This window comes from Rousettus aegyptiacus, unplaced genomic scaffold (genome assembly GCF_014176215.1).
Source record: "Rousettus aegyptiacus isolate mRouAeg1 unplaced genomic scaffold, mRouAeg1.p scaffold_m13_p_8, whole genome shotgun sequence".
In the NCBI taxonomy this organism is placed as follows: Eukaryota; Metazoa; Chordata; class Mammalia; order Chiroptera; family Pteropodidae; genus Rousettus; species Rousettus aegyptiacus.
The window spans coordinates 8,295,273-8,321,629 of record NW_023416311.1 but is presented as its reverse complement, the minus strand read 5'-3'; the positions used below and the strand labels follow the sequence as shown (position 1 = coordinate 8,321,629).

General features: G+C 53.8%; 1 protein-coding gene across 1 annotated transcript in view; it reads right to left on the bottom strand.

Annotated features, from left to right (window-relative positions):
• The window catches only part of LOC107518211, a 31,334-nt gene extending 7,308 nt beyond the window's left edge, over positions 1 to 24,026 (bottom strand). The window contains 5 exon segments of the mRNA XM_036225878.1: positions 120 to 256; positions 3,809 to 3,891; positions 4,870 to 4,899; positions 14,813 to 15,010; positions 23,932 to 24,026. Of these exon segments, the coding sequence (XP_036081771.1) occupies positions 120 to 256; positions 3,809 to 3,891; positions 4,870 to 4,899; positions 14,813 to 15,010; positions 23,932 to 24,026 (543 nt within the window).
• Positions 24,027 to 26,357: the final 2,331 nt, after the last annotated feature.

Below are 26,357 nucleotides of genomic sequence, written 5' to 3'. Positions count from 1 at the left end.
GACAATGGCCACTAGATGGCAAGGGCTCCCAGGCAGCAGTGGGCGCTCTGGCCAGAGGAAAACAAAGGGAGGTCACAGCATCTTCCCAAGCGGCAGGCAGCCCCGACCCAGCCACCCACCTCCAGCTCCTGGAGAAGCAGGGTGTCCCGGGCCCGCTGTGGTTGCGGAGGGTCAGGTGCAGGCCGTGGTCTGGGTCTGGAGCAAGACCTGGCTGGCAGTCTTGACCCGGGGTGTGCTCCTTGAGGACTGAGAGGACCTGGGACGAGAGAGTGGCACGTCAGGGGTCAAGGAGGCACAGGTGCATGGCTTCCTCCCCCGCCATGCCCTGATCCAGGCCACCGGGACTGTTGTGATAGCCCACTGGGTCTCCCGGCCCCCACCCCTGCCCCCAGCCCCTCCTCTGCTTGGCAGCCAGAATGGTCTTTAACAAAATGCAAACCACACATTATTCCCCTGGTCCAAGCCCGCGGCCTTCCCACGCACTTAAAGGAGAAACCGGTCTCCCTGGCACGGCCTGTGGGTCTGGGTTATCCCCCTCACCGCCTCTCCTCACACCGCCTGTAAGGGCCCCGCATGTTCTCCAGGTGCCCTAAGCACATGCCCACCTCGGGCCTTTGCCCTGGCCGCTGCCTCTGCAGCCTGTCGGCAAGGCCCCGCCCACTCTCCTCCTGCCCAGCGGCCGGTCCTCAAACATGCCAAACGCATCCCTGCCCCGGGCCCGTGGCGCGTGCTGTTCTGTGTGGAACACCCTTCCACCAGATTCTCAAATGGCTGACGCTTGGCTTGTCATCTGCGGCTGGCTCGAATGTCACTGCCTTAGTGGGGCCCTCCCTGGCCCCATGAATAACTCCCAGTCACACCCACGGATGTTACCCGTTTTGTTGTCTCTATGGGATGTCTCACCATCTGGTATGTTTTCTTATTTACTTATGGAATATTTTGTGGGTCGACTTCCTCACTCGACTGCACACTTGATGAGAGGAAGGACTCTAAGCAATAGCCCAGCTTCTAGAATGGCACCTGGCCTAGTACCTAGTAGATGCTCAATAAATGATGGAGGAGGAAGGGAAGGGAGAGAAGAGAGGGGCTGCCGGGCCCTGGCTGTTCTCACGCACCTGCGGGAAGGTCTGTTCCCGCCTGATGATGTTGGCGTGACTGGCCTTGGCAGCCGGCAGCCTGGTGCCGTAGTGGAAGTGACGTTCCCCCTCCGCCCAGACGAGCGGGCTCTCGGCTTCGCCCTTGGAGCACAGTAGCTGGGCCAGAAGAAAGGCCAGCGAGAGATTCCTCATTCAGTCTCCGACAGAACATTCAGGAAGATGCTGCTCCGGGCTATAGGTTCTGCCACCCAGAACCCCAGGACTGAGAGACCCGTCGCCTCCTGAACTGGATGAACTCTGAAGAAATAAGGGTCCCTGGGCTCAGTTTAGGTCACCAGGAGTGGCCAGGACAACAATCTCCCTATGTCCTTCATGCTCTAGCACTGACTTGAAGATAGCTACTGGCCTGGGGGCCGGCAGGCGAGGACTCTAGCTGTACTGCCATGTAGACAGCAGGGGCGGCCTAGCGCAGAGGACAAGCACGGGCATTGCTGCAAACAGACCAGACGTCCGGCTCGTTCCTTAACCACTGGGGCCTCTACTCTCTCACCTGATAAATCGGGAAAGCGATACCGGCTTTATTAATGTGTTGACATGTGAAACTGTATGAAATAATGTGCTAACTAACCTCCAGCATGGCTGAATAGCTGACCTACACAGTGCACTTGCTAAAAATACAGAGCTGGAAAACAGGACCTCCGTGAACAGAGTTGAGAACGGCATGTTTCAGATCTCCCCAGAAGCATTGTTACCTTAGCGATACGCCTGTCAAAAACGTTCAACCCAAATCTCATCTCGAGCAAACAATCTGACAAATCCAAGTGGAGGATGCTTTGCAAAACAGCTTCCTAGACACTTCAAAATTGTCAATGCGGAAAGTTTTCTTTAAGATGGTTTATGACAATGACATGTTTAAGGAGAAGTACATCAATGTCTGTAAGTTACTTTGAAATGCATCAAAAATTCAGATGGATATAGGGGCAGGTGATAAAGAAAGCGGAGGGAAATATAAATGAGAAAATCTAGGCTGTGGGCATGGGGAGTTCACAATGAAATAGTTTTAATAAAGTTTTATTAGAATATAGCCACACCCATTTATCTATATACTATCTGTGGTTGCTTTTTTGTTGCAAGGACAGAGTTGAGTAGTTGCAACAGCGACCGTGTTGGGTGAAAAGACTAAAATATTTTCTATCCGGCCCTTTACAGTAAACGTTTGCAGACCGCTGTTCTGGATTAAGAAACTGAAGAGACAGGTGAGCGGGTGCCCTGCGTGAGCCAGGACCGCCTCGCCCCGCCTGCCGTGGTCCCGGCGGGGGGATCAGATGGCGTGGCCTTCGAGCTGAGCCAGCGCCACCTCCCAGGCGTCCCATCTACCCTCCCAGGGCCCGGGGCCTCTGCATGTCGTCTTGCCCTTGTCCGTGAATCCCGTTCCTACCGGGCCTTGAGGACGATGGCAGGAAGACATGCATCCTGGATGTAAAACGAACAAAAGAGTTTGAAAGAACAGGACTGGGACGACAGGGAAATTTTACCATGGACTGTCTAATAGTATTACATCATGTTCCTGAATTTGGTACTTCCATTGTGTTATATAAGAGAATATCCTTCTCATAGGAAACACTCTCTGAAGTATTTACAATAGAGGTAAGATGTCTCCAGAAACACCTCTGTATCAATACTCAGTGATACAGAAAAAAGAGAGAGAGAGAGAGTGTGTGTGTGTGTGTGTGTGTGTGAATAGACGAATGTGTATAACATATATAAGTTTCACAAGATATTAACCATTAGTGAGTGTTCACTGTCTTGCAGTAACTTTTCTATAGGTTGGAAATTATTTAAAATAAAGACTGGGGAACACTAAGAGGCCCCCTGAGTGAGTGTACGGGTGCGGTGAGGCTTGGGGAGCGGTGAAGTCAGAGTGAACAAGCTGGTGCAGGGCCTGGCGCACAGTAGGTGCTCTATAAACAGGCTGCCTGGGCCAGGGCGGCGTTTGACAAAACTGGGGGCGGGAGGGAGGATGAAGCGGCCAGCCGGCAGGTGTGATCACGCACGCACGCGCGCAGCAGTCATTCGTCCTTCCACTCGCTCGGTATCTGTCACTGAGCATCCCCGACGGCTGGGCCCTGGGCCAGGCGCGGGGCTCGCCCTCCGGGAGCAGACAGGGAAACCGAGACCAGCAGCACAGAGGGAGGGGGCACCCCAGCCTGGGCCTCGCGGGCCCTCCCGCCCACTGCCAGGACCCCCAGGTGCCATGCAGAGGGGAGACGCGTGACTGAGGGATGTCCTAGGGGTTCCAGAGGCCCGGTCGGAACGGGATTCACGGACAAGGGCAGGACGACATGCAGAAGCCCTGGGCAGGTAGAAGGACACCTGGGAGGTGGTGCTGGCTCAGCTTGAAGGCTGTGTCATCTGATCCCCCTGCCGGGACCATGGCAGGCGGGGCGAGGCGGCGCCAGGCGCCAGTCACTGGGGCGGCGGGCAGGCTTCCCCTGGCTCCTGAGGTCTCGTGGCCCTGGCTGGGGGCCGTGGGGGTGGGCCCAAGGACAAGAACCTGGCATGTCTGGGAAGGCCGGAGCCAGGAGTTTCCGAGGGTGGCCGCGGGGGCTTGCTGGAGGCCCGCGGACACATGTGGACGTGGTAACACTCCGCAGTGGGGCCAGGGCATCTGGAACCGGTTAAGGGGCTCAGGGCGGCCGGGGCACGGTTACCTTGGCTGAGACTGAGGCTCCGCTGGGGTGGCCGCCTGGGAGGGCGGGGAGGCCGAGCCGACCTGAGAGCTGCAGCCCTTTTGCTGGAAGACAGGAAAGAGTGTGAGGCGCCCGGCAGGGAGATGCCCCGTCTGGGGCTGGGTTGCAACCAAGCCGACCACTCGACAGAGGACCAGAGTCCACAAATACACCAACAGCCCGGGGAAGGGCCACGCCTGTGCCCACGGCCCGCAGGCCGTGTGGTGACGTGGTCAGGGACGGAGTCCGGCGCCAGGCGACCTGCGTTTGGACCCCAGCTCGGCCTCTGCCCAGTTCTGGCACGTGGGGCCAGTTCCCCTGTCGCCCTCTCCGAGCCTCAGTTTCCCCTTCAGTGTAGAGGCCTCAGCGGTCGGAGGCGGCGTGTCTCCCGTGGGCCGCTCCTGGCCAGGACGCCAGCTCTGCCCACGGTCGCGGGGCCCAGGTGCTGCCCCCACTGGAGGCCCCTCCACAGCAGGGGGCGTCCGCCTCAGCCTGGCTGACGCCTGGCCACGTAGTTCATTGTGGGCGGATCTGTGCGCTGCGGGAGATGAAGCGGCATCTCCGGCCCCCACCCACCATTAGCCAGCAGCTCCCCCTGCCCGGCTGTAACTACCAGAAGTGCCCCCAGCCACTGCCGAATGTCCCTGGGTGGGCAAACTCACCCCTGGAGGGAAACGCTGGTCTACGCTGTTAATCGGTGGCCTACTCATCCCCCTCAATGGCTCACTGAGTGCCAGAGCCTGGCTGGTGGCCTACTCGCCTCCATATACATGTGCCAGGCACCCAGTAGGGCCACAGACCGAAGAGCTGTAGTTATTAGCATGTACTTGAGGCCTGGGATGCCTTTGGTTTGGGGGATCAAGTAGTCCTCATGCGCATCCTGATACCAAAGATTAGTTATTTTATTAGCTGTGTGACCTTGGGCAAGTCACCATGCCTCTCTGAGCCTCTTTCCACATCTATGCAGTGGGACTGTGGGGAGGATTCAAGGAGGCACTGGGGGGAGGGGCACACAGTAGGCGTGCAGCTGACGGCCCCCTCACCCATTCCTGGTCCCCTGGGGGTCCTCAGAGCTGCAGAGAACCCCTCACCAGAGCACTGGGTTCTAGCCAGGGGTGTCGAGGACCAGGCCGGCGTGAGCGTCACAGGTCAGCTGCAGGGAGGCGCGCATCTTCCTCTGCCCGGAGCGCCCGGGACAGCAGCTGGGGAGACGACAGGAAGGAAGCAGGCTGTGAGGCGTGTGTGTTGGGGGGGGGGGGCCTAGGACCCTCATAGGCCGGACCGCACTCTGCAGCCGCCGGTTGCCCCGGTCCCCGAGCCTGGCGTGGCAGGTGCCCAGCAGGCCCAGACCCTCCCGACACCCCCTCGGGACGGTAAGGACCCATGGGCAGGGCCTGGGGCCGCTCCCTCACTGCAGCCCGGGTCGGCAGTGCCCTCTGCGGGCCTCCAGTGCAGACCTGCGCCCCAGATAGCAGCAAAGAATGTGGTCTCTGTCGACGTCCCCACCCCCCAGCACCAGGGAAAGGGGGCTCGAAGAAGACAGGGAGGAAGGGGAATCGGCCTGCTCAGAGGTAAAGTACAGTGACATAGACCCTCTGCGTGAGGGGTGACGTCCTGGCCCTCTGGGAACTGTCCCTCCATCCGTGGTGGGGGAACCAACCACCAGCTAATCTGTAACAAGAGTCTGTGAAGGAGGCTCGATGCCCGGCTCCAGATGGGCTCCGTGACTTGTGAGTGAGTGGGAGGGCCCGGCCAGGCAAGGAGAGCTCACGCCAAGTGACAGCGACCAGTGCCTGGTCCCGGGCAGTGGGGCCACAGCAGATCCCCCTTCTCAGAGGCGGGAGGGCCCCCCGGGAAAGGCCCAGGCATCAGGCCAGAGTCCCTGTTTTGCTACCTACTTGCTATGTGACCTCGGGCAGGTCACCTGCACTCTCGCGTGGGACCCAGAGATGATGTGATTGCAAGGGCCATCATCATCACGACAGCCACAAAAGGCTCTAAAGCAGCGGTCCCCGACCTTTATGGCACCAGGTACCAGCGCTCCTATGAGAATCTAACACCTGATGCGAGGTGGAGCTGAGGGGGTGACGCTGGCGCCGGGGGGCGGCTTCAGTTCCTCGCCACTCACCTCCTGCTGTGCGGCCCGGTTCCTAACAGGCCACGGACCGGTATCAGCCCACGGCCCTGGGGCTGGGGACCTCGGTTCTGAAGCATTGACTCTACCCATGCGCCGTCCTAGGCGCGTTACTGGTATTAACTCGCCTGATCCTCACAAACCCCACACTACTGGTGCAGTTATTACCCCCATTTCACAGACCAGGAGACTAAGGGCAGAGAGAGGGTAAAGGAGTCGCCAAGGTTGCACGGCCAGCAAGTGGCAGAGGTGGGACCTGACATCCAGAGACGGAATTCGCAGGAACTGTGCCACCGTGACTCTCACTGGGGCGTTAGGAGGAGAAAACGGATCGACACAGAAAAAACCCTGAGAGCAGGGCCGAGCGCACGGCGGGACCTCTGCAGACGGGAGCTGGGCCTTGAGTCTGATTGAGGAGTGGAAGGGCGGGAAGGACACGGGGCCAGGAGCCGGAGCACAGGCTCCAGGAGGCCCGTCCACACCGGCCTCACAGCTGGGGAGCAGGGGATGCGCAACAGATGCTGGTTACAACTGTTACTGTTAAAAAGCCTTTACAGACTCTGCAGTGCTGGAGACACACGAAGCAGGAACATGCCCATCAGTCGTGCACACAGTGGGTCCCCTGTGCACCGGGAACCCGACGAGAGCTGAGGGGCCTGGGAGGGGGCCCTGGCCCGCCCACTCCCCACCTGGCAGGCGGAGGGCAGGAGGCCGCGGCTGGTATCCGCCACCGGCTCCAGAGTGCCAATCAGCGCCAGGCCACCAGGGCTGCCGCGCCCACGCCGACCCCACCGTCCCCGCCATGGAAGGCCACACTGGCCTGGGCCTCTGAGGCAGAGACCGGCATGGACACCCTGAGGATGCCAGCGGGGTCGACCCCGGGGAGCGGGGCAAGCCTTTCATGTCTCTCAGCCCCTGCGACATCCCGTCAGGAGGTGTCCCTCGGACTCGGCCTGGCCATCTCCTTCTCTCATGGGGTTGCTGCTCAAATGACACCTCCTCCGAGCAGCCTCCCCTGATTGCCCACCTAGAGCACATGCCAACCCTTCCCGCTCCCTCGTGGGCAGGTCAGTCCCACGGGGCAGGGCCTTGCAGGCTATATCCCTGCGATGTCCCCAGTGCTTAGCACAGCTCCTGACACACACACAATAAGTGTCCAGTACTCACTGAAGGAATGAACAAAGGAATGAATGCTTCTTTCTGGGGTCGATCAAATATCAAATCAATAGCAATTTACATCTACCTGCAGCTCACTCAACCCAGGCTAGAAGGTCCCTACCACCTCTTCCAGTCCCTGCCTCTGAGCTGGACCACACCTCATCTCCGCGGGCAGGTGGAAACCCTCCTGCAGGAGGCTCCAGGGTCTGGAACCCCACGGTCAGGAGTAAGTTCCTGATATTGTTGGACTAAGGCTCCTCCATCTACAGTTAGAAACAGTTCCCTGAGTAAACAGATGGAGTTCACCCTGTGTCAGCGGCCGGGTTCCCGGGGACGGCTCACTGTCCCAGCCCAAGTGCCACCTGGCCCGGCCCCGTCACCTGCCTTTGGGGCCATCAGGGCAGGTGGTGCTCCCAGGCAGACGCGGACAAACCTGGCAGCTGAGCCTCAATTTCCTCGTCCATAAGGTAGGCACCGCCCACCCACCGCGAAAGACGTCACCAAGATTAACCAGGAAAACACACCTGAGAACATCGGCCCCGGGACACAGGTCTCAGAAGACGTTCCTTTATGCGACATTCCACCACGCGCACCTACTATGTGTGAGGCACGAGGCTGGAGGGGAAACCTGTCGACAGGGCACAGTCCCCGTGCCTGGGGAGGTTCTCGATTGTTGGGGACACTGAGAATGTTAACGCCAGACAGAAAACACCCCCTGGAGGGTTAAGAGGGCCAAGTGTGGACGATGACTATGGCCGTGGAAGGTCACTGTGGCTGAAAGCCACCACACCAGGCCTCCCGGGGACGGGGGACTCGGGTGGTGTGGACAAGGCCATCCCTGGAATGACCGTCCCGTCGCTTACCCACCAGGCCCTCAGAGCGGTCCGTGAGGTCAGCTCACACTGACACGGACCCTGCAGGAGGCGGAGGGCCACGGATGGAGAAGTTTGGAGCCAGAAGATAAGGGACTGGGGTCCACCAGGGGCCCTGATCTCCACAATCGGCATGGGCCACAGGGTGGCTCTGGAGTCACAACGCCTGGGTCGAAGACCTGCCTGCTTCGTTAACCAGCTGTGTGGCTTGGGCCAAGTGACTCGACCTCTCTGAGCTTCCCCTCCTCCCCCACAGAATGAGGACAGCGTTACTGACCCTGCCTCACACGTTCGTGCAGTCCCCTGACAGACGTTCGTTCCTTTGAACACCTACCGTATGCCACTCCACAGAATGGACACGAATCGCCCGTCCTCGTGGAGTGTGTGTTCTGGCGGGGAGGGGGTGGAATGAAGATGTTTAATCCACAGCGTTAGAACGACAAAGTTGGGAAGAGGGGCGGGGAGGGCCAGAGGGAGCGTGGGCGCAAACGCGTGGGTTGGGGGGAAAAGGCCTCGCTGAGGTGACATTTGGAAAATACCCAAAGGAGGTGAGGGGGTGAGCCAAGCGGCTGTGCAGGGGACGAGCTCGCCCGGCAGAGGGAGCCGGTGCAAGGGCCCCGGGGCCACATACCCAAAGACTGTGCCACTCGGGAAAAACACAAAACCGGGCCCGCGCGAAGCTCAGCGGGGTACGAGCGGAGCGTGGCGGGCGTTTAGGACCATGAGCCATTCTGTGTGACGTAGGGAAGGTGGGCACAGAACATCATGCAGCTGGCAAAACCCGCAGACGCGTACGACACGCGGTGAACCCCAATGTGAAACTTTGGGCCTCAGTTGGTGACGACGACACGTTGACCGTGGTTCGTCAGGTGACAGACGCGCCACACTAAGAAGGCCAGGTGTTAACGGTAGGGGAACTGGGTGGGGCTGGTGGTGGGAATGCTGGTACCTTCTTCCCAACCTTTCTATAAACCTAAAACTGCTTCGAAAAATGAAGTGTATTAAGTTTTTTTTAAGTATGCCTGGGACCCCCCTGACTCAGCGTCGCTGGGCTGGGGGCCGGGTCTGCTCTAAGCTCCTGGGGGATTCTACATGTGGCCGTGGGTGAGAACTTCCGGGCTACGCCCCCATTTTCTCCATCTGGCCTCTGCAGGCGCCAGGCCTCCTGAGGAGCCTGCACTCTGAATGGGGGCGCTGTCACCCCAAATGCAAAACTTGGCTGGGGGGAGAGTAAAAAAAGCTTACTCTTTTTATGTATGCACACGGCACATAAGTAAAGTATATCTGTAGAATTAAAACTTCATAAAGGGGGCGATGAGGAAAAAAATGTCTAAGAGGCTCCTTTAGAGGGGCAATAGCGAAGATTAGGTAGAGAAACCTGAGCACAGAGACACTTTGGGGGGCCTCAGGAGAGGGGGCAGGGGTTGAGGAGGCTGAGCTCCTGCCCCTTCCTCGGCCCCCATTCGGCCCCAGAGATAATGCAAACCAAGAATGCAGCTGCTTCAGAAAATTACAGTAAAGTCTGCACCCGTTAAGGGACCCAGCAGCCGAGCTTCCAGGGGGGTCCGCCTCTCCTGGACGGACCGGGGCAGAATGTGATTGGTGACCTTGGGCAAGTCAGTCACCTCTTTACGTCTTGGATTCTTGCCTGCAGAATGGCGTGACAGCAGCATCACGAGGGGTCCGCGAGATGATCGTGTAAAGGCTTAGAGCAGAGCCCAGCCCGGGACGGACCCTCGACAGACATCAGCTCCTGCTGCGGCTGAGCAGTGACGGCATGGCCTCGGGTCCCAGATACCGGCGGCCCCCAGATGCGCCCCGATTTTATGGACTGTCTTGAAAGCGAACGGCCACTACTGAAACAATGAACCCGTGTCGGTGTGAGGGCACCTCCTGATCTCAGACGTGTCAACACGTGGGAGAACGTACGCCTTAGGACGACCAGTGTCCTGGACTCAGAGCCCTTCTCGGGCTCCATTTCAACACCCGCCGGCGCAGGGCTGAGCGCATCACAGGCATTTAGAAATTGCTGTTAAGTTCCGGGCCTCGTCACTGTTGGATTAGCCGTCCGCACCTCCGCCTCCCCGCTCCACGGCCTGATTTCTGTGCACACAGCACACAATGCTGGCTCCGCGAAGCCATCGACACATGGACGGACGCGTTCTAAGTGCCGGGCCCTGGGGAGCCGAGCACAGCATCCATCCACCTGGTCCTTTCTCCGCCCCTTTATTCCCCTGTAGAGTGACAGCCTTTCGACGTTTCTACCCTACACGGGGGTCAATAAAGGATCACACGGGCTTCTCCCAAACACAAATACACCACACGGTTTAGAAGACAATTCTGTTTCTCTCCGTTTTCAAGGGGGAAATGTGATCCTTTCACCCCCCCAGGGAGCTTAAACCCCTTCTCGCCTAGACAATCACTTCCAAATGATGGATCTGGAAACCTCCCTGCCATCTGTTCTTGATTCTGGAGGGGCTGCCTGGCTAAGCCCGCCGTGCTGGTGTGGCCGCCCCCCGCCCTCCTCCCCCTCCCCGGGGCCTCCGTCTCCCTTCCTTCCGCCCCATCTTCCAGCAAGCTGCCTGAAGACAACACTTGGCAGGCAATTCAAGGTCATCCCAAAGGGACCGTCATCCACACCTGCAAATCTGGAGGAAATGTAGGTCCGTGGGGACGTCCAAGCGGGAAGACCACCGTGTGGGAGGCAGAGCCGCACAGCGGGGCCAGGGCCTGCTGGGAGCGAGAGTTGGAGAAGGAGGTCGGAGGGCGCAGGGAAGTGAGACGTAGGAGCCCAGGAGGTGGCAGGCTGGGCACCCGAGAAGGAACAGTTTGTCCCAGAGTTCATCCCAAAGTCCAGGCCCAGTAGCAGATGCCAAAAACCACCGCCCTCCCTTGGCATTTCTCAGCGCTAAATCTTACTCGGGCCGCCTTACTAGGAAGCTTATGAAGGGAGGTCCTAGACGTGGGGCTGGGAGGACAGCTCTGGGACCCCTGCCCGCGCCTCCCATGCCCATGCCGGCCCTCTGTTTGACTCTGACCTCGAACCAGGCACTGCACTTCTGGCTTTATAATTATCACCTCCATCTCGGAGGCTAAAAAACCTGAAGCTTGTGGGGTTGGGTAATTTACCCAAGGTCGCACAGCTAGTCGGCAGTGGCACTAGGATTTGAAATTGAAAGCTCCTTGGAGATGGGGAGAGAAATAGTCACGTGCACATCCCCAGTTCCTAGCCAAGAGCCTGGCACGCAGCGGAGGCACAATCTGTATATGGTGACGAACTAACAAATATACCTACAGTAGCCCTTTATATATTCACCAAACGGCATTTCCTTTTCCTCCTGGACACACAGCTAAAACTGCATTTCCCAGCCTCCCCTGTAGCTGGGTGGGGTCATGTGATGTGTTCTGGCCAATGGAATGTGGGCAGGAGTGACATGGACTACTTATGGGCCTGGCCCGTAAAAACCTCCTGCAAAATTCTCACCCTCTCCCCTCATCCACCAGCCAGCCAGCAGGGTAGAGCCACAAGGTGGAGGGAGCCTGGGTCACTGAGTGACTGGAGCAGAGCCCCACTGAACTGTGATATGACTGGGGAGTAAACTCTCTTGGCAAAGCTAACTTACATTACGACAGAGCATCCCAATTAATCACACACGCACACTGCCAAAATAAGGGCTGTGCTATCAACTTTCCGGGATTACACTGTCACCTCCCCAGCCGTCCCATATGGGACACCTACACTCCACATTAAAACCCCCCCTCCCTCAGCCTCCCCACCTGGGATGTGACATTGTGGCTGATGGTAGCTCTTGCGTTCATGTTGCAGCTGAATGCTCCCTGGGGACTCCATCTGAAGACAATGTCCCTGTCCAAACTCAGGGCCTGGGGAGACCTCAGCTCGGAAGAAACAGACAGCATCCTTTACTTGCACCAGCATTTGAGCTCTGCTTGGACGCCACAGATCAGCATTTTCTCAACCTGGGGACGAGAACCCGGTAGCAGTGAGTCACGTCCAAGGCCACGCTATGCCAGGCTTGCCCGTGCCAAGGTCTGTCACGGCACATCCCTCTAAGTGCAGCACAATTTTCTGGTTGACTCTCAAAGTGGCCTCGATCTCCTGTTCTGAGCCTGGGTGTACCAGAACCAGAGGCACTGGGAGAGGCTGCTGCCACCTCTTACACACCTGCAGAGGCCACGCCTGGAACCCAGCAGTCAACGGAAAGTGGTCCCAAGACTGAAGAGTTAAAGCACAGTCTACACTGCTCCATGCACGGGACAGAAAGTGGGAACGGATGCGTGTGGGGTCTTTCGAACAGGGATGGTAAACCCCAGCGCCCTGGGGTGGGCTTGAGGGGGCAAACCTGAAGGCCTGTGTCTCATTCAAAGGGAGTGCCCTGGGGTTAATCTCTTTTGTTCAGTGCTGATTCCTAACACTCAGCACAGGTCCTGGCACGTAGTAGGTGCTCAATAAATATTCGAAAGACTAAAGAAGCACGAGTTGTAGTCTGAAAACCCAAGCCAATGCTATGCTGGGTGGAATGTTTAATTCCTAGTGTGGCAGGCAGAGCAGCCACCCTCCCAAAGACGTCCCCGTCCTCGTTCTTAGAACCTGATAATACACGATCTTACAGGGCAAAGGGGACTTTGCAGTTAAGGGTCTTGAGACAGAGAGATTATTCTGGATTATCCGGTGGGCCCAAGGTAACCACAAGCATTCTTAGAAGAGGGAGGCCAGGACATCAGAGTCAGAGAGACGGTGGAAGATGCCACTCTGCTGGCTTTGAAGATGCAGAAAGGACCGTGAACCACAAAATGAGGCATCTTTTAGAAGCTAGAAAAGGCAAAGACACAAATCCTCCTTGGAGCCTCTAGAAGAAACAGAATCCTGGTGACACCTTAACTGTCACCGACTGAACCCCATTTCGGACTCTCTGATCTCCGGAAGTGTTTTTTGAGCCACTAAGTCTGTGGTGATTTGCTATGGCAGCGATAGGGACTAATACACAGCTCCTCGGTCATTTATTTACTCGGCCACTATTGAGCATCTGCCGCAGGCCACGTGGACGGCAGCAGGCTGCCGTCTTTCTGTGCCTGGGCTGACTGAGAAGTCGGTATCTTGCCCCTGAGTCATCGCTGGCCCACGTCTATGAGCAAGTGCGTGGCTTTACTTTAAAACCAAGAAGGCAGAGGAATAAGGGTCCAAGAGAAGAGACACTGTGTAAACAAAAATGGGGTTTAAAAAAGGCCGGCCAGTCAAATTAAACCCACATTAAAGGGTCCCCATCTACTTGGTTCTAACTTTCCCAGTGGGTTTTTAGGCCCCGTGTGTCAGAGATTCTGACTTTTTAAAATTAGAAGCCAAAATCTGGGTTTTATCCCAAATCTTCTGATTTTAAATGTTGACAATTAATTGAAGAAAAAAAAAAATTAAATGCTAAGCCAGCCAAACAAAACACACCTGCTGGTGGGATTCAGCCCAGGGCGCCAATCTGCAACGTCCGGTTTAAGAATCAGCAAGCACCTCTGGGAAACACTTCTGCAGGTGTTTTAGGTTGTCATCCTGCCTTTGGGCTCCCCTCGTGGGCTCCAAGGACTTCAGCGACCAGCCCTCTGGGAGCCATTCACAGCCGCTTTAACTGGAGCGGGGAATAGCCAGCCACGGAAGGACGGGTCTCTGAGCTCAGCAGCTGGCCCGGCTTCTCCCTCCTTCCGACAGATGTTCGTACATCCTGCGAGGGAGAAATCACCACTCTCTTCCTTTCCCAGGGCCCAGCACGTGGTGGGTGCTCAATAAATGCTTCCTGGGGCCTCGCCTCCTGGAGGGGTCGAGGAAGAGACTTGGGCGAAGGCCTAGCAGGCCTGTTTTAAGGGAGATTATTATGGTACATTTTGATTCTCACAACCACTGCATAAAAATGAGTACTGCTGTCTCTATTTTATAGACACAGAATCTGGGGCCCGCAGACATGAAATAATTTTCTAAGGACATGGAGAAAAAAAGACTTTTGCTGCTAGGAAGACTGATGTCAAGACCCCCTAAGTCAGGGGTCAGGAAACCACAGCCCACGGGCCAGACCTGGCCTGCTTTGGAAGATAAAGTTGTCTTAGGCAATGCCCGCTGCTGTAACGAAAATACCACAGCTGGCTGGCTTAAACGGCAGAGCTCTCTCCCAGGCTCCTGGGGGCTGGAAGTCCGAGGTCGGGGCGCCGGCCTGGCTGGGTCCTGGCGAGGACTCTCGCCCTGTCTGCAAGCTGCCACCGCCCCGCTGCACCCTCTCACGGTGGAGAGAGGGAGAAAGGGTTGGCCCTCTTCCTGCTCTTGTAAGGAGGCTCGTCCCGTCATGGGGCTCCATCCTCATGACCGAATCACCCCCGAAAGGCCCCCACCTCTCAACACTGCCACATTGGGGCCTCAGGGTATGCGTCTGGGCTGGGGGTGCGGGGGGGCACAGCAAAAGTTTTCTGGGAACAGTTGCATCCACTTAGTTATGGATTTTCTGTGATGTTTTTATGCTATGGCAGCAGAGATGAGTTCTTACAGCAGAGACTGCAGGGCCGGCTCTCTGGGTCTTCACGGCGAGCTTGCAGACCCCTGTCTGCGCGGGGAATACGGTGGATTTTCAATGGCACTGAGGCGACAGCTATTCATTAAGCACTGAGCATGCGCCAGGCCGTGTGGAGCTCTGCAGGTGAGGGTGAGAAATCAGGATGTAACTCTGTGTCACAGGACACCTTAAAGGTGTGAGTCAGCCAGGCAAGCAAAAGGCAAAGGTGTTCCAGGTGTGAGGGGGCAGCCGGGGCAAAGGCCTGGAAGCCAGATACCTGAACTGCTGAACCCAGAGGCTCCCTACGCCACACGGGCCTTCACGCCCCAATAGGGCTGCCCAGGAGGTGTCCCTCCACTGCAAGCCCGCCATGGAGGGCACTCCTGTGCCTTCAGGTGTGTGCTGCTCCACCAGGGGCTCGCAGAGGCTCACGTTGTGCAGCTGAGCATGGTAATCCACCTGCTCTCTTGGGCATCTGTGGCACAAACTGGAGAAGACCCACACCCAAGAAGCTAATCAGACCTAGCACATTCCATGAGCTCTCATCTACAGCCAGAGGTTGGCCTGAGCTGGCTATCAGGAACTGCCCGGCCACCCCGAAAAGAAATCCTGCCTCCATCAGCAATCACTTGTCACTCAGCCCCTGGAAACTATTAACCTACTCTCTGTCCCTGTGGATCTGCCTACCCTGGACCTTTCCTATAAATGGAATCCTACCATATGTGACCTTTTGTGTCTGGCTTCTGTCACTTAGCATGTTTTCAAGGTTCATCCATGGCGTGGCATGTATCGGTGCTTCATTCCTTTTTATAGCTGAATAATATTCTGTGGTATGGATAAGTCACATTTTATTTACCCATTCGCCCATTGATGAACATTTGTGTTGTTTCTGCTTTTTGGCTATTATGAATTTTGCTGCTATAAATGTCTATGCACAGGTTTTGTATGGACGTATGTTTCCAATTTGACAACCTAGAATTGGTGGGTCATCCGGTAACTGTGGTTAAGATGTTAAGGAAACACCAAACTGGTTTTCCAAACGGTCACACCATTTTTATGACCCCACAAATATGTATGTGACAGTTTTACTTTATCCACATCTTCACCAACACTTGTTTTTATGTATTTTCAATTTCAGCCAAGCTAAAGGGTTTGAAGTAGTATCTCACTGTATTTGAATTTCCCTAATGACTAATTATCTTGAGCAACTTTTCATATACTTATTGGCCATTTGTGTACCTTTGACTAGAGAAATGTCTAGTCAGATCCTTTGTCTTTTTCTTGGTGAATGTTAAGAGTTCTTTATATAGTCTCTATGTAAATCTCTTACTAGAAATAGAATTTGCAGATGTTTTCTTCATTATTTCACTTTTTGGAAGGTGTTCTTCAAATCACAATTTTTAAATTTGACCAAGTCCACTATCTATTTTTGCTGTCATTACTCATACTTTCGGTGTCGTATCTCAGAAACCATTGCCTAATCCAAGGTCATAAAGATTTATACTTATGTTTTCTTTTAAACGTTTTATAGTTCTTAAATATAGGCCCGTGGTCTATTTCGAGTTAGTTTTACGTATGGTATGAGAATCCAACATGATTCTTTTGTACATTTTGTTGAAAAGATTATTCTTTCCCCTCTTCGATTGTCTTGGCATCCTTGTTGAAAACCAACTAACTACGAATATAAGGGTTTATTTCTGGACTTCCAACTCTACTCCATTGGTCTATATACCTATCCTTAAGCTCCTGCCATACTATCTTAATTACTGTAGCTTTGTAGTGAGTTTTGAAATTGGGACGAGTGAGTCTTCCATCTTTGTTCTTCCTTTCAAGACTGAGTCCCTTGAAAATTCATATGACTTTTAGGTGTGGCAAGGGGCAGAGTGAACACAGAATGGCACTGTCATTACTACCTCGTTCGAGTTTCTTCTTGGATGGAGAAGCATAGGTCAAGCTGTAGCCAATATCCGCCCCGACATCCCTGGGCACGCCCATAAAGAGGTGGGCTGGGACTTCCTGAGGGAGCCAGCTGGCTTTCTGGAAACACAGTCCTCAAGATCGAGGACCCCACCCCAGTCTTGAGGGTCCCCTCTGCTCCCAAGAGAAGATCCTCCCCATGCTCTGTGCTCAAAAACCTGAGTTCTTACGCTCATCCCTGACCTCACCAGACAATTTAGGGTCTAAAACAGCACCTTGGGGAAGAGCAAAGCCCTGCAGGACAGACCACGTCAACAGGGTCCCAACGCATGTGGCAAACAGCCAGGGGGGAAGGCACGGGACACCCCATTGGCACGCTGCCCCGATGCCCTCGGAGCCCTTACCCAGCTGTGTGTCACCTCCCAGCCTCAGCCCACTTAGCTACTAATGCCTGGCCCCCGGACCTCCAGAACACTGTCATCTTCCCGTTTTCACAGGAGTAAAAAAACAAAAAACAAAACAAACAAAAAAACCCCCCACAGCTCCTCAGCCTCAAGGGACCAAACTCTAAGAGGCAACACAGGGTCCTGGGCCTCCCAGGGACCAGGCCAAAGCTGCCACTTCACCTGACATCATCCTCTCCACTTCCCCTTCCCAATCCTACTTTCTCCACTCCCTCACTGAGTCCTCCCGGAGCCTTTTCTTAATCAATCACTTTTACCCAACTCCCTGGCTCGGGTTTGCTTCTGCAAAAATGCGGCCCAAGACACAAGCCCCCTTGAGGGTCCTGCTCAGTGTAAATTCATTCACCACCACAAACACTCACGGGCACAGGAAGCACAACCGAGTGCGAGACACACAAAGTCCTGTCCTCATCGTGCCTGCATTCTAGGGGGAGGCGCCAGATCGCCAGACACAAAAGGTGATAGGGCAGCAGCCAGCGATGGATGCTCTGCTGACGAACTCAGCGGGTAAGGGGCCCTGATGGGCTCACTGTCCTGAACTCGGTGACCCGGGGGGCACTGCCTCTGTCCAAGGAGGGGACGGATGATGAGACTTAATGGAAACAAGGGAGGGAGTCAGGGGGATGTCTGGATGTCTGGAAAAGCGTGTTCCAGGCAGAGGAAAGAGCCATTGCCAAGGCCCCGGGGCAGCAACATCTTGGCATTAAAAACAGGTCAGTGTGTCTCGGAAGCAGTGAGCCTGATCAATGGACGTAGGGGAAAAACAGATGAGAATTTCAACAAAGGTATAAAACCCATAAAAAAGAACCAGTCAGAAATTTAAAAACTGAAATGAATACATTAGAGGGAATTACCAACAAATTAGATGAAGTAGAGGACCAAATTAGTGATCAGGAAGACAAGGTAGCAGAAAATACCTGATCTGAATGGCAAAAAGAAAAAAAATTTAAATGAGGATAGCTTAAGGGACCTGTGGGACAATATTAAGTATACAACATTTGCATCATGGTGGTACCAGTAGGAAAAGAGAGAGCAAAGGGTTGAAAACCTATTTTAAAAAATAATGACAAAAAACTTCCCTACCCAGGTGAAGGAAATAGACATACAAGCCCAGGAAGAGCAGAAAGTCCCAAACAAGAGGAACCCAAAGAGGCCCGCGACCAAGGCCCACAACCAAGGCATTTAATTAATCATAATTAAAATACCAAAGGTTAAAGACAAAGAGATTCTTAAAAGTAGTAAGAGAAAAGAAGTTACTTATGTACAAGGAAGCTCCCATAAAATTGTCAGCTGATTTCTCAACGGGCGGCCTGACACGAAATATTCTAAGTGTTGAAAAGTAAGGACCTACAATCAAGATTCTCCAGCAAGGCTATCGTTTACTTGAAGGACAGCAAAAGTGATAAGAAAAAGCTAAAGGAGTTCATCACCACTTAACCAGTATTTCAAGAAATGTCAAAGGGACTTAAGTAGGAAAGAAAATAAAAAAATATGAATAAGAAAATATAGGAAAAACATTCTGACGCAAGTAAAAACTTTGTAAAAGCCGTGGATCAACCAACCATAAAGCTAGTACAAAGCTTAAAAGACAAAAGTAGAGAGATCATGTGTAATTACAACAAATGAAAACTAAGGCATAAACACAAATACGCACACAAAAGAAGTAAAAATAACAATGACGAAACAAATATGGAGGAGGTAAGTAAAAATTGTGGTGATTTTTTAATATGTTCAAACTTAAATGACTGCCAACTTAAAACAGATTACTATAGACATAGTTTGGTAGGTAGAAAGCTCATGGTAACCACAAACCAAAAATATATGAGAGAGATACAAGAAATAAAGAGAAAGAATACAAACACAACAATATAGAAAGTCATCAACGTATAAGGTTACAAGAGATTAGGAAAGGAACAGAACTACAAAAATAATCAGAAAACAATGAAATGGCGAAACTACAAACCTATCAATAATTAATTTAAATATAAATGGACTAAATTCTCCAATCAAAGGACATAGGTTGAAACATAGGCAGCAATCTCTCTGATATTGCTACTAGTAATTTATTTTGAACATATCTCCTTGGGCAAGAGAAACAAAAGAAAAAATAAATAAATCAGACTACATCAAATTAAAAAGTTTGTGCGCAAAGGAAACCATCAACAAAATGAAAAGACAACCAATTGAATGGGAAAAGATATTTGCTTAGGATACATCTGATAAAAGGTGATTATCCAAAATATATAAAGAACTCATACAACTCAACGACAACAAAAAATCTAATTTAAAAAGGGGTAGACAACCTGAAAGGGTATTTCTCTAAAGAGGAAATACAGATGGCTAATAGCCATATGAAAAGATGCTCAAGGTCACTAGTCATCAGAGAAATGCAAATTAAAATCACAATGAGATATCATCTCACACCTGTTGGAATGGCTATCATCAATAAATCAAAGAACAAGTGTTGGCAAGGATGTGGAGAAAAGGGAACCCTCATATACTGCTGGTGGGATTGTAAATTGGTACAGCCACTATGGAAAACAGTCTGGAGGTTTCTCAAAAAATTTAAAATGGATATACCTTTTGACCCAGCAATTATACTTCTGGGTATTTATCCACAGAAAACCAAAACAATAATTCCTAAAGATCTATGCACCCCTATATTCATGGCAGCTCAATTTACAACAGCCAAGATATGGAAGCAACCTAAATGCCCATCAACGGACGATTGGATAAAGAAGTTATGGTTCATATATACAATGGAATATTACTCAGCCTTTAACAAACTGAAATCCTACCATTTTCAGTGATGTAGATGGACCTAGATGTTATTATGCTGTGTGAAATAAGTCAGAGAGAGATAAATACCATATGATTTCACTTATATGAGGGATCTAAGGAACAAAAAGTACAAACTAATTAAAAATAGACTCACAAATATAGAGGACAATCTGGTGATGGCCAGAGGGGAGGGGCGTTGCGGGGCTGGGAGGAAGGGGTGAAGGGTTAAAGAAGTACAAGTTAGTAGCTGACAGATGGTCACAGGGATGGGGGGCACGGCATAGGGAATGCAGTCCGCATTACTGTAATGGCTAAGTGGACCGTCAGGAGAGAAAGAACAATCAGGGAGATCATTTCATACACTATATAAATGTCTAACCAATGTTCTGTATACTTGAAACTAATAATAAACTTTTTAAAAAGGTGGCTCAACGAATTAAAACACGAGACCAGTACACACACTATCTTCAAGAGACCTACCTCAAGTCAAAAGATTCGAAGAGATTGAAAGTAGAGGGATGGAAAAAGAAAAAAAAGTTGGAGTAGCAACATTTATATCAGGCAAAATAGACTTTAAAACAAAGGCTGTAACAAGAGACAAAGGAGGGCATTTTATTATGATAAAAGGGATCAATCCAACCAGAGGCTATAACTCAAACATCTATGCTTCCAACCCAGGAGCATTTAAATACATAAAGCAAATATTGACAGAAACAAAGCGAGAGATCAACAGTAAGACCGTCATAGCAAGGGACTTTAACACCCCACTGACATCGACGCACAGATCATCCAGCCAGAAAATCAACAAGAAACAGCGGCTTTAAATGACACATAAGGCCAGATGAACTTAATTGATATTTTCAGGACGTTTCTCCCCAAAACGGAATATACATTCTTTTCAAGGGCACACGGAACATTTTCCAGAAGAGACCACAAAATAATTCTCAACAGATTAAGACTGAAATCCTATCAAGCATCTTCTCTGCCCACCATGGTATGAAAACAAATCAATTATAAAAAGAAAACTGAAAAATATACAAACATGTGGAGGCTAAATAACATGCTACTAAACAGTGAATAGGTTAATAACGAGGTCAAGGAAGAAATCAATAGATGCCTGGAGACCAATGAAAACACAATGACCCCAACTCTGTGGAATACGGCCACGGCGGTTCTAAGAGGAAATTATATCGGTACAGCCCTACCTCAAAAGACAAGAAAAATCTCAAGTAAACTATCTAACTTTACGCCTACAGAAACTAGAAAAAGAACAAAGGAAGCCTAGTGTGAACGGAAGGAAGGAAACGATAAAGACCAGAGTGAAAATAAATGAAATAGACTCTAAAATATATATATATATATATATATAAGATCAATAAAAGATTTGTTTATCTTCGAAAAGATATACAAAATTGATAAAACTTTATTTAGCCAGACTCGTCAAGAAAAGAAGAGGAGGCTCGAATAAAGTCGGAAGTGAAAGAGGAGAAATAACCAATCCCACTGAAATAGAAAAGATTGAGAAAATACTATGAGCAATTATATGCAAATTGGAAAACCTAGAAGAAATGGATAAATTCCTAGAAACATACAGTCTTCCCAGACTGAATCAAGAACAGAAAATCTGAACAGACCAATAACTACTAAAGAAATCGAATCAGTAATTAATAAAGCTGCATGAGAGACAAGCCGCCTCTCCTGGGACCATGTGATGCCCAAGGAGAGGTCACAGGCCCTCCATCTATAGCAGGGTAGACAGAAACCCGGAGACCTGGGTCCTGCCACCCAACCAAGCCAGTATCACCCGCCTGTCGTTCCGGGAGTGAGGGGGATGGGCTGGTGGGGGTGGGGAGGGCTTCTGGCCACTGGGTCCCCTGCTTGTCAGTTGGGGCGACTGTCTGGGGCCGCCGGGACCACGCTGTCCTGGACATGGTGGGGGCTGAGGGGCACCTCTCCTGCCAGCATTGCCTTTGCTCTTCTCTGGGGTCTTGATAGGAAGTTGGGCGAAAAGGATGTACTCTGAGCAATTAGAGACTCTGTCCTTAACCAAGGCGGCTCTGGGGTCCAGTTTGAAGGAACCAAATTGGAAGTTCATGGCCAGCAGCATGAGAGTGAACGGTTAGCAATTGCCCTGGCTGGTGTGTGTGTGTGTGGGGGGGGGGTGCATGGCTAAGCTCTAACGTGTGCAAATGCTCCCACCGCGGCCAAGGTCAGCAGACTCGCTGCACGTGGAGCTGGGAGGCGGCCAGTCGGCAGTGAGCTCACGGTCCTGCGACAGACGCAGCCGCCGTAAATGAACCCAAGGGCACAGGTGTGGTACCGTGTAGTGAGAGAATTAGGAATTAACTATTACCTTTGTTTTTAATATAATTTGTAATTATATTAAATGTACATTTAATAATAACAATGTAATTTTTCTAATTGCAAGCTTAGATCATTTAATTTTCAACACGGCTGTGTTTATCAACTGCTCGCAAACTGCCTGGAAGTCAAGACCCTCCCTCCTCCCGCCTCACCCTGAAGCACCTGCCGCTCTCCGAGAAGCGGGAAGACACCCCAGCCTCCCTTCAGGGCCAGACTGCCCACCCACCCAGCTCCACCAGGCCCTCCTCTTCCAGGGGCCTCGCAGTGGCAGTGACCAGACCGAGGCTGCTTCACACCAGGGTCGTTCCAGCTGCTCGGCGGAGCCCACCAGACGCCCAGCTGCCCTCACCTAGCCCAGGACACTGAAGCCTTCCAGCACGAGGAAGGCGAAGGAGCAGCGAGGGCCGAGGGCTCCGGACAGGGGTGAGCTGGTTCTAGGCCCATCAGAGGAAAAGTGAGAAAGACGTATTTTATTTAATAAACACTTGGCTAGACATCCTATGTGTTGGGCTCTGCTGTTAACACGTCACACCCATCACCTGCTTTAATCCTGAGACACAGAGAGGTCAAGTAACTCGCCCGAGGTCACCCAGCCAGGAAGTGGTGGAGCCGGGACTTCGCCCTGGAGGCTCTGGCTCCCAGGCCAGGTGCCACCCCACACGGCTTCACAAAATGCAAAGTCTGGGTTCACTCGTGAACACCAGGCCCCGGGTGCTGACCCCGGGTGCTGGGCGTCAGGCAGCGGCCTCTGTTCGACCTGTTCCCACCCCACCCAAGCAGGGACCAGCCGGCGGCTCGAGCAAACGCACCCTCCGACCAGCTCTGCTCTCCCTGGAATTCGCGGCTCTTACCCAGGTCGGCGTCCGGGGCGTCTCCGCGGTGTCCGCGCGCCTCCGGGTTTTCGCGTGCTCTAGCGTCTCAGTGTCGGTCTGCGTGTCTGGGTGGCTGTGTGTCCTAGTCTCAGCGTTTGCGTGCATCCCCGTTGGGGTGTGCGTGTGTCTCAGTACCTGCGCACCCCAACATACATGTCTGCCCGTGTGCACGTGCCTGAGTGTGACCCGGGGAGTGTGTGTGACCCTGTGTGTGCACATGTCCCAGTGTGCCCTGGTACGCACGCATGTGTCCGGGCGTGGTGGATGTCCTCACATGTCTGTGTGCGTGTGTCCTGGTGCACATGTGCGTGCTCATGTGCCATGGCTGTGCGTGCACATCTGCACGTCTGGGCACGTGTGTGTGAATCTCGGCGTGCATGTCTCAACCTGCCCCTGTGTGAGTGTGTGTCCCCACGTTCCCACATGGAGTCTCAGGGTGCGTGCATGGGAGTCTCGGTATGTGTCTCTCCACGTGGTTTCTTGGTTGAAGGCGTGTGTGGCTTGGAAAAGCACATTCACTGTTATTCTAGATTTGGCGAATGAAAACAAACTCTGTTTTCTTAATACAGGGGAGGGGAAGCAGGGATCAGCCGGGAGGGCAGGGGTTACACAAAGATGGAGCGAAGCCCCCCAGACACGGGGCAGGAGGCTTCCCGTCTGCCAGGGGCCACCTCTCAAAAGGGCGAGCGAGAGCCACTCGGCCCTCTGGGAGCTGCAGGGTTGGGACGGCACCGGGCCTGACGCCCCAGAGGGTCAGTGGCTGCCCCGGGGGTCCGCCCAGAGCCGCCAGCCTGCCTCCGTTTCACGAAAAATCCGAATGCCAGATCTTAATGCAAACATCTCTAACGTAAAAAGGTTTGGTTACACTTCGAGTAAAAGTCTGTTTAGAATGGTCCCTCTTTTAATTTTTAAAGATGGAAAGATGAAAATTATCCCCAGACCCACAACCCTCAGACGACCGACTTCACTTTTCCAAGGGGACTTTGATACTCGCTCACCTCGTCCCAAACTCGGTTCCTTCCTCATCTCCAAACCAACGACCCTCTCGGAAGGTCCACGCTGAAGCTGATTGACAGAAGAAAGCAGGGGCCATCGTGGCCTGGGCGAGGGGACACTGGCTGGGAAAGGCTGACGGCTAGGAACGGAGCCACCAAAACCAAGACATCAATCCTTTCAAGGACGCCACTGAGCGAGGAAACGGCGAAGAGGCAACAGAGCACGGCCCAGTAACGGGACAGAGCGGAGTCCCGGCGAGTCTCGCTCAGAAGAACGGGGGAGAAAGCAGCCGGACTCCGGGTGCGCGTGGGCCCACGGCGTCGGCGCCAGGGGCAGACAAAACCACGCGATGGGCCAGAAAGCCATGGCCTTGGAGGTCGCCCGCTGGCAGGGCGAGTTCTGTCCTCTGTCTCGTTCTGCGGCTGGCTACGCAGCTGAGCGCGGGTGCAGAAACGCCCGTCTGAACACCGGAGAGCAGTGCGGGCTCCCGAATGAATCGTTTAAGATGTAACGGAAAACGCGCGCCCAGTAGGAGCAACGCGGTGCCCTGGGCGGGACCCTGGGACGGACAGAGGACATTAGTGGAAAAGGTGGCGGGAGCTGAACAGCTGGAGTTTGGTCAATAGTCAGCGGCCGGTGTCACTGTCTTGGCTGTGACAAACACACCTCCCGACGGAAGACGTCGGTGGGGGAAGTCGGGGGGGGGGGCACAGAAACCTGCTCTACTATCTTTGTGACGTTTCCGCAGATCTAAAATTATGCCGAGAGGTGCGTTAAAATGTTCTTGCCTTCCTTCCATCTGATTCCCTCCTCTCCTCCCTCTTCCTCTTTTTCTCTGTCCCGCCCCCCGCCTCCCCGCCCTCTCCTGGCTGCACAGAGCGAGCCTGCACCCCGGGCCTGCACCCCGGGCACACCCCCGGCACACGGGCGTCTTGTGGCGGAGGGCGAGGAGTCCACAGCAGTGCAGGCTCCAGTTCAGAGGAGCAAGGACCCCCGTGAAGCAGGTGACGGACGATCCTGGGGCCCCGACTGCTCCGCTGTGTGTTCCCGACGAGTGGTCCCAGCGGCGACGCCAGCCGTGTGCCTAACACTTGGCGCGTGTCGTAACGCAGTAGCCTGCGCCATCGCCCTATGAGTTACCCCCCTGCATGGACAGGGAGGCTTCGGTACAGAAAAGTGCCCCGCCGAGGTCCCTGCAAGGGACAGGGCTGGGATTGGAGGCTGGGAAGGCCGCCCTCCTGCGGACCAAACACAGGAGGGAGGGAAGGAAAGGCGGCCGAGGGAGACGTTTTCATGGGCGCTGACCCTGGCCAGCCCTGGCTGAGCCCCAGCAGCTCCTAGACAGCACTGGCGTCCTGGTGGCCGGAGTGTCACCTGCTAGGGTGAGAGATGTGGGCGATGCCCTTTGGGGCCCAGCCGAGGCCTGTCTCTGACTCAGTGCTGAGTGGAGCCAATCACATGTCCTGCCCGAAGGCCCCACTGCAAACCCTGGGTCAGGGGTCAGGCCTGGGGGGAGTGTCCCCTGCACTCCACCTGGAGGGTGAGCCAGAGCCGGACCAGCATGAGGGACTGAAAGACCCTGCTGGAGACCCTGTGGGCCAACGCTGGGGTCTCATGCCCCAGGGGACCCTGGCTGGCCCACCGCTAGCTCTGGAGTGACCTCTGAACCCTAGCCTTACTACCAGGGACAGGGCGACGAGCAGCAGGTGACAGCAGCCCCAGGTCAGTGAGGACAGGCCCAGAGGTGAAGGAAGCAGCAGCAGTGCCCCCGGGGGAGCCGCCCTGCCTCCCAGAGGCACCGTGGCGGGTAGAGGAAAGCCCCGTGTGTGCCAGACGCAAGGCCCAGCTTCGCGCGCTCCGTTAAACGCGTTTGTTTACAATAACAGCAGTTCTCATGCCACGTGCCCGGACTCCGTGCCAGACAGCAGGACGGCTCTACGTGCAGCATCTCGTTTCTCAGCATGAGCCTGGGAGGGAGGTGCTGCTCCCTCGCCATCTTACAGATCATTAAACGGGCTCAGAGAGGTTAAGTCACTTGCCTGGGACCACACAGCTGGGGGGAACGTTGCTGAGACTCAAACCCAGATCTCTCTGACCCGCCTCCGCTGGTCCCACGAGGGGCTGGCACAAAGTCCGGAGGATGGCACATGGCCCCCCAAGTCTGATTAGCAGTCAAGCCAGGCAGGGATGACATGGGGGCAGGGGGCTCACCAGCAGCCTCTGTGGGCTGTGGGACAAAGGCCCGTGACCAGAGCCATGCCTGCCTCCTCCTCCTCCCCCTCCCTCGACGTGATGAGCTCATTCATGGGGCCCATGTGGGGCTCAGTGCCACAGGAGGGCAGGGCGTCCACCAGTGCTTGCCTGAGATCGTGAGAGGCCCGGAGAATGCCACCAAGGTGACCTGCATCTTGTAGCAGGCTTAGGTCAT